Source organism: Seriola lalandi, unplaced genomic scaffold (genome assembly GCF_002814215.2).
Source record: "Seriola lalandi dorsalis isolate HSWRI2012SDOR001 ecotype SW California unplaced genomic scaffold, Sedor1 jcf7180002054660, whole genome shotgun sequence".
Lineage (NCBI taxonomy): Eukaryota > Metazoa > Chordata > Actinopteri > Carangiformes > Carangidae > Seriola > Seriola lalandi.
This window is the reverse complement of record NW_019525213.1, coordinates 523,479-531,983: the sequence shown is the minus strand read 5'-3', so window position 1 is coordinate 531,983 and position 8,505 is coordinate 523,479. Positions and strand designations below refer to the sequence as shown.

Genomic DNA, 8,505 nt, shown 5'->3' with positions numbered 1-8,505 from the left:
CAGGAGAAATGCTGCTTGGATTTACACTAAATATGATCTTAATGGAAGAGAAGGAAATATTTATATTAGAAGTGCAGTTGAGGATTTAAGGATCAGTTTGTGTCCACTGTGGTTGGTATGATGTGTCTGTTTGTCTGCCTTTAGTGTTTACTCTACATTAATCATATATTTTAATGATGTTTAAAATGAATTATTATCATTAAAATGATCATGTTCACTTAATCACGTATCAACTGATATAAAAATGTCAAAAATGTGACTTTGTTACAAGGAGACTGTGATGGTTTCTCTGTCAGGTTTAGAAAAGTTCAACTAAACTGAAGAAATCATCTTAATTTATACATTATTTTCAATCTATACCTTTAAAAACACTTTGTAGATTAAACTAGTTTATATTTTATTGAGTTATCAGAACAAAGAGAGGTTGTTTTGAGTGGATAGAAGCTTGTTCACAGTGCAGGAGGTTTTTGTACGGCCACTTCATGAGTTTGTATCACTGTGGATCACTTTTGGTGGAGGAACCAAACTCGTCGTTGACTGTAAGTACCAAAGAATTTTATATTGTACAACATATAACATTTATAAGTTTTATCAAATATTCATGAGACTGTGATTAAGTTTGGTTTTTAAATGTTGTTGATCATTTTTGTTATTTATCAAGAAAAGCTGATCTCACAGTCTGATGACTTATTGTCTGCTTCAAAATGTTTGACAGTAAAATGTTTAGTCTTCAAACCAAACGTTAAAAGTTTCATTTAGTTTTCATTTATTCCTTTTGAAAAATAACAATGTTGAACTAAAACCTGATGTGGATTCCTGTTCAACACAAACATGATTTCATCAGTAAAAGCAGCTCAGCTTTGTGTTCACGCTTCATTCATTTTCCATGTGCTGAAAAGGAAGTGAAAGAGACAGATGACAAAGGTTTGAACTGTCTTCACATGAGTGTTTCAGCTCTGTCACTTTAAACAGAGAAAATCTTCACAGGGATGAGTTATACACTGTCACACATTATCAAACACATGTGAAGATGTCATCAATAATCATTATCAATCAGCCTTTACCCACCTGAATCATGTGCTGATGGTCTGATGCTGAGTGATTTATGAGAGCAACAGTAGAACAAGTTCTTCTGTTTCATTTGATCAGATACAAGAAATGAGCAGTATGTCGTGTTTCTTTATTACCAAGCCTTCATTCTCATTCCTTTGTCTTTTCTCCCCCCTCTCTCTCCTCCAGTGGGGGTGGTGCGGCCCACCCTGACCGTCCTCCCCCCCTCCGTAGAGGAGCTGCAGAAGGGCAGTGCCACAGTGGTGTGTGTGGCCAGCGGAGGCTTCCCCTCAGCCTGGAGGCTGGGCTGGAAGGTGGGGGGCAGCAGCAGCTCCTCAGGGGTATCAAACAGCCTGGAGGACCTGGGGAGGGACGGCCGCTACAGCTGGAGCAGCACCCTGAGCCTCCCTGCAGACCAGTGGAGGAAGGCGGGCTCAGTGAGCTGTGAGGCCGGTCTGACTGGACAGAGCCCTGTCACTCAAACCCTGGAGCCTGACCGCTGCTCAGAGTAGAGCTTCAGCAACACTTCCTGTCTGGAGGTGATGCTGCTTCTTTGATAGAGATCTTGATGAAGATACAGATCTCCTCTCTTCACATATTTCTGCAAACTCATCATTGTGTTTTAATGTGCCTGCAGCTTCCTGTAACTAATCTCACTCGTATTCTGCTTCATAGTTATTATTCTCATAATGTCTGTCAACATTTTCATCTAAACAATAAAACTAAACAGCTTATAATAAATCACTGTCTCTGTGTTTATTTTGCTTTATATCATTCATGTGAAGTTCACACTTGATCACAGTTTATCTTCCATCAGACGTCCTTCATTATTGGTAAACAAAAACTGTTTTTATGTAACAGGTCAATTAGATTGTGTTATTCCTATGAATATAAAACTGTTAGTGGAAATATTTGAGATTTGATGATGAGAATTTAAGTTAAAGCTTCATGTTAGAAACTGTCTCTGAGTTTGTTTCAGTTCTATTTAGGTTCATTGTGGTTCTGCTTGATGACTCTTGTGTTGTGTTCACTGAACCAGTTCTCCTCCTCACACTCTCTTCACCAACCCTCTGCACCTGCAGCAGGCTGTTTTCACTTCAGTCTGACTGCAGGAGGTTTTTGTACGACTCTAAATCACTGTGTGAATGTGTCATCACTATGGTAGCCCAGACAGTAGTAATCTCCAAGATCTTCAGTCTGAACACCACTGATGGTTAAAGTGTAGTGAGAACCAGATCTACTGCCACTGAATCGAGACGGAGTTCCTGTGAATCGAGTTGATGCACTGTATATCAGAAGTTTTGGAGCCTGTCCAGGTTTCTGAAGGTACCAACTCAGATCAGCACCAATGTTTGAACTCCCTGTGGTGCTGATGGTCACAGTCGCTCCAAGACTCACAGACTTGGATTTGTCAGTCTGAGTCAGAAAATTGTTGGCAGAAGACTCTGAAATGAGAAATGAGAAATAAATCTTGAGAATCAGTGTTTTAGATTATAACACATAAAGAAAAAATTAAGGCTAGAGTTGAAGCAAAATAGAAAGTAAATTACATTTGCACCAAATATTAACATTTCATCATTTAAAAATCTTAGATAAATACTAAAACCTTCTCACCCTGACACAGAAAACCCAAGACAACAAGCAGAGTTATTGGCGACATCATCCTGATGCAGTTTTCAGTGTGAGTGCATGAAAACAGTTCAGACTCTCTGTGACTGAAGAACTTAAACTCTGAGGAGCAGTGATGCATAAAAATCATGCAAAGTAAATGTGAGCACACCTGTCTTTGTGAAACTGAGAGAGCCTTTTCCAAATCATTGACCCTCTGGCCATGTGCAGCTTCCTACCCAGCGTCCCCTGCAGGCAGCGATTCTCGTGCATCACTTTCTGATTTTCTCCCTGCAGGTTGATAAACTGCTGCCTCAGCGCAGCGTTTTCAGAGGCCAGCTTCATATTGCACTCTTCAGCTGAGAGAAGGGCTTGTGTGAGGGAGTTCACGTCTGAGCTGGGAGGCACTCCTGCAGGTGGCACATAATGCTGGGGCCTCCTAGTCTTGTTAGTCTGCACTCTACCACATGCCTGAAATACATGAAAACACAACAAGTTTCTGAAAAATCCTCCTGTCTTCAAAATTATAAAATGATTTCTTGTTTTTCTTCAGCATTCAGACCAAATATGAAGAAGAGAAAGAGCAGACTGGCTCCTGCTTTAGTGCAGTGGTGAAAAAAAGGTTGACCAAACAAATTTCTCTTGGTTGAATGAGAAGATCTTACCCTGGGCCTCAGGTTGTATCTCCCTTCCATGATGACTGGACAAAGAGATGGTGAAGGTTGTATTGTTGTTTGACTGTGTAGGTTGACAGTAGCTGATCACTGGTGACTGGAGTTGACTGATGGTCAGGTGAAGTACTGAGTGAAAGTTAAACTGTTTGGAGGAGACGGTTCTAGACTGTTCCATCTTTGTGATGTCACTGACACAGAAGAATCACAAAGTTCTGATCATTAACTGATGATGATGATGTGGGTTAAGACTTTCTGTCAACAGAAACAAAGCACCAATAATTCACATACTTCAGCTTCAGAAGCAAATATTGTAGTTTTTACTCTACATTTATCTGACAGCTGTAGTTACTACTTATTTTTAGATTGATTTTTATGTATAAAAATATTGATAAAGTTTATGATAAATAACATGATGAAGTGTTTTGGTCTTTTATCTGATGAAAAAAGATGAGAAATTAAATGATTTATATTTTATAAACATGAATGGAAATAAATAATGTATATAAGGAAATAAATGAAAACCGTGTGGTTTTAACGATCTTGTAATATTTATAAGATTTCTATTTCAATGACCTTGAAAATATTTCAGTAATTCAAAAAAAGAGGACATGTATTAAACACAATAAAAATCCAGTGCACTTATTGTCATGAAGGAGATGTGTAGTTAATCATGACTTGATTATGTGATGAGGCAACAGTTAGAAGTTTTGGCATTTAATAGGAATAGAATATGATGTGGTGTCATTAGATTGTAAAGAATTAAAAATATTCAATAGTATTTTATTGTGAATGTGTGTTTAGTGCTTGGTGAGGTGACTGTCAGCTCTGTGTTCAGTGGTCTGTGTCAGTGTCTCTTCCTGCTCTAACGGCTCAGTGTCTCTGCAGTCTGACTGAGGGAGGTTTTTGTACGACTACAAATCACTGTGTGAACACATCACCACTATGTTCACCCTGACAGTAATAAACTGCTGCATCTTCAGTCTGAACTCCACTGATGGTCAAACTGAAGTCAGAGCTGCTTCCACTGCCACTAAACCGAGCTGGTGTTCCTGTGAGACGTGTGCTCACATATTTTATTAGGAGCTTTGGAGCCTGTCCAGATTTCTGTTGGTACCAGAACATGTAATCATTATTATAAACAGCTGGGCTGGTTCTACAGGTGAGAGTGACAGTGGATCCTGGAGTAAATGTCACTACTGGAGGCTGAGTCACAGTCACCTGGCCGCTGCATCCTGCAGACAAAAACAAATCATTAATTTATCAGCAGAAAGAAATGAGAGAAAAGGCAGCGCATCATGTTTCAAATGTTGCTGAGTGAATCAACCTGTAAAACAGCAGCAGGCCAGCGTCCAGATGAGGATGGTGATGAGAGTCATGGTGGTTGTGCTTTCTGCTGTGTTGACTGACAGATCTGAGTCCTGCACTGTTCAACTCACAGGACTATAAACCTTCTCAGTTCACTGGAGGATCAGCTGACGATGCAAAGCCTCCTCTCTATGGAAATGATTTCTCTGCTCTCAACAGACTGAAGGCAACGTGGGACACAACATCAGGAGAAATGCTGCTTGGATTTACACTAAATATGATCTTAATGGAAGAGAAGAAAATATTTATATTAGAAGTGCAGTTGAGGATTTAAGGATTAGTTTGTGTCCACTGTGGTTGGTATGATGTGTCTGTTTGTCTGCCTTTAGTGTTTACTCTACATTAATCATATATTTTAATGATGCTTAAAATGAATCATTATCATTAAAAGGATCATGTTCATTTAATCACGTATCAACTGATATAAAAATGTCAAAAATGTGACTTTGTTACAAGGAGACTGTGATGGTTTCTCTGTCAGGTTTAGAAAAGTTCAAAAAAACTGAAGAAATCATCTTAATTTATACATTATTTTCAATCTATAACTTTAAAAACACTTTGTAGATTAAACTAGTTTATATTTTATTGAGTTATCAGAACAAGGAGAGGTTGTTTTCAGTGGATAGAAGCTTGTTCACAGTGCAGGAGGTTTTTGTACGGCCACTTCATGAGTTTGTATCACTGTGGTACACTTTTGGTGGAGGAACCAAACTCGTCATTTACTGTAAGTATAAAAATGTTCTCATTTCTACGTCATAAAACATTATATAAACATTTACATCAGAATGTGATAAAACAAACATTTATTTCACTGTATTTAATGTGATATGTATATTTTCTGTAATTTATCACGTCTGGCTGATGTCACTTTTTCTGTAAACATTTTACAGAGATTAATATTCTTTAAGTGTAGATGGCTTTTATAGATGATGGCATGGTTAGGTCTACGCTAAATAATTAGAAATTTCACATATTTTATTTTAAGTGAATATTTGTTCAGATGTGTTTGTAAAATTTGTCTGGGGAACATTTTTCACGTTTTAAAAATGACATCAGGTGTCTTATTTTTCATTTTAAAGTTGAAATAGTTATTAAAATAAAGAAGTGAGTGAGTTCATATGTTCATCCAGTATAGGTTTAGTTTGTGTTCACAGTTCATTAGTTTGATGTGGTGAACAGGAAGTGAAAGAAACAAATGTCAAAGTCTTTAACGGTGTACAGACATGACTATTTTTTCCACATCAAATTCATTGCAGAGATGAATTATAAACTGTCACACATTTTAAAACAGATTCACTTAATGATCATTTATAACAACATTTACATCTCTGTCATGTTGCATGTTAGAATGAATTCCTGTAGATTTATGATGAGTCCAACAGTAGAATATTCATTAGTTTTATTTGTTAAACCCTCTCTTCCTCTCATTCGCTGCCTCCTCTCCTCTGTCTGATCACAGACACATAAAACACAGCTAATCCACAGTAGTGTTAACCTCTGTCATGTATGATAACTGTGTCATGTTGAGCTGTCTGTCTTACAGTGGAAGTTAATCTGCTCCTTGTGTGTCTCTGCTCTCCCCTCCAGCTGGCTCCATGGTCAGGCCCTCAGTCTCTCTGCTTCCCCCGTCCTCTGAGCAGCTCTCCGGGGGCTCGGCCACGCTGGCCTGCCTGCTGACCGGCTACTCTCCTCAGGGAGCCGTGGTGAGCTGGGAGGTGGACGGTACAGAGGTGACAGACGGGGTCCTGACCGGCTCAGAGGAGGAGAAGAGCGGACGCTACAGCAGCAGCAGCACCCTGAGCCTGAGCCAGGAGCGCTGGATGGAAGGAGAGCTGTACTCCTGCAAGGTCCTCCATCATGGCCACAGCCAGATCCAGTCCCTCCGCAGGAGCAAGTGTCAGGGCTAGAGGGTCTGACTGAAGCCCAGGACAGGAGCTGTGTCTGGGGGGAGCAGGAGGAACACCCCTGCTGCTCTGATCAATATGAGTTTTAATGTTTGTAGAGGAAAGTGAAGCTTTGTGTGACAGAGAACAACACTGCTGCAAAGTGTTGGACAACAACAAGTCAGAGAGTAATGTGCAGAGCTCAGCAGCTGGATGTGAGTGTGCTTAATAACTGTCATGTTGATGACTGATGTTTTTACTAATAAAGCTTGAACCGATGAATAACATGATGAAGTCTTTTGGTCGTTTATCTGATGAAGAATAATAAGAAATTGAATTGTTTTATAACTTCAACTGATTCTCGTCTCTGTGGAGAATGAAAAGTTTGGGATTTAAATGATGATGTAAAAATAAATGTTGTTACTGTAATTGTCCCAAAAACTAAGGAATTCATATTTTTGTCGTGATAGGAGAAGTAGACAAGCAATGATGTGAGTTTTCTTTGAAATGAGACAAAAATAAAAATAAAACTAAGTGAACAAATAACATTTATATCAGCTGTTGACTTTGAATATGAACAGAACATCATTACATTCTTACATTATCTTTGTTACAAAAATATCCTCGTAAAGGTTGAATTAATCAATTAGTGTGAAAGTGTGTTTAGTGCTTGGTGAGGTGACTGTCAGCTCTGTGTTCAGTGGTCTGTGTCAGAGTCTCTTCCTGCTCTAACGGCTCAGTGTCTCTGCAGTCTGACTGAGGGAGGTTTTTGTACGACTACAAATCACTGTGTGAACACCAAGGCACTGTTTATTACATGCAGACTCTGACAGTAATAAACTGCTGCATCTTCAGTCTGAACTCCACTGATGGTGAAACTGAAGTCAGAGCTGCTTCCACTGCCACTAAACCGAGCTGGTGTTCCTGATTCACGTGTGCTCACATATTCTATTAGGAGCTTTGGAGCCTGTCCAGATTTCTGTTGGTACCAGAAAAGGTAATTATTATTATAAACAGCTCGGCTGGTTCTACAGGTGAGAGTGACAGTGGATCCTGGAGTAGTTGTCTCTACTGGAGGCTGAGTCACAGTCACCTGACCGCTGCATCCTGCAGACAAAAACAAATCATTCATTTATCAGCAGAAAGAAATGAGAGAAAAGGCAGCACATCATGTTTCAAATGTTGCTGAGTGAATCAACCTGTAAAACAGCAGCAGGCCAGCGTCCAGATGAGGATGGTGATGAGAGTCATGGTGGTTGTGCTTTCTGCTGTGTTGACTGACAGATCTGAGTCCTGCACTGTTCAACTCACAGGACTATAAACCTTCTCAGTTCACTGGAGGATCAGCTGACGATGCAAAGCCTCCTCTCTATGGAAATGATTTCTCTGCTCTCAACAGACTGAAGGCAACGTGGGACACAACATCAGGAGAAATGCTGCTTGGATTTACACTAAATATGATCTTAATGGAAGAGAAGGAAATATTTATATTAGAAGTGCAGTTGAGGATTTAAGGATCAGTTTGTGTCCACTGTGGTTGGTATGATGTGTCTGTTTGTCTGCCTTAAGTGTTTACTCTACATTAATCATATATTTTAATGATGTTTAAAATGAATCATTATCATTAAAGGATCAAGTTAATTCAACCACGTATCAACTGATATAAACTGTGAAAAATGTGACTTTGTTACAAGGAGACTGTGATGGTTTCTCTGTCAGGTTTGGAAAAGTTCAACTAAACTGAAGAAATCATCTTAATTTATACATTATTTTCAATCTATACCTTTAAAAACACTTTGTAGATTAAAGTAGTTTATATTTTATTGAGTTATCAGAACAAGGAGAGGTTGTTTTCAGTGGATAGAAGCTTGTTCACAGTGCAGGAGGTTTTTGTACGGCCACTTCATGAGTTTGTATCACTGTGG

The 8,505-nt window shown here is 39.2% G+C and overlaps 2 gene segments (V, D, J or C); one reads left to right on the top strand and one right to left on the bottom strand.

Moving 5' to 3' along the window:
* The window catches only part of LOC147818267 (Ig kappa chain V-III region VH-like), a 5,120-nt gene extending 311 nt beyond the window's left edge, over window positions 1–4,809 (bottom strand). The window contains 2 exon segments of the V gene segment in view: window positions 4,453–4,564; window positions 4,657–4,809. Of these exon segments, the coding sequence occupies window positions 4,453–4,564; window positions 4,657–4,708 (164 nt within the window).
* The window catches only part of LOC111665831 (Ig lambda-1 chain C region-like), an 8,213-nt gene extending 1,346 nt beyond the window's left edge, over window positions 1–6,867 (top strand). Inside the window, 2 exon segments of the C gene segment in view lie at window positions 4,857–5,421; window positions 6,285–6,867. Coding sequence covers window positions 6,293–6,604 — 312 coding nt within the window.
* Window positions 6,868–8,505: the final 1,638 nt, after the last annotated feature.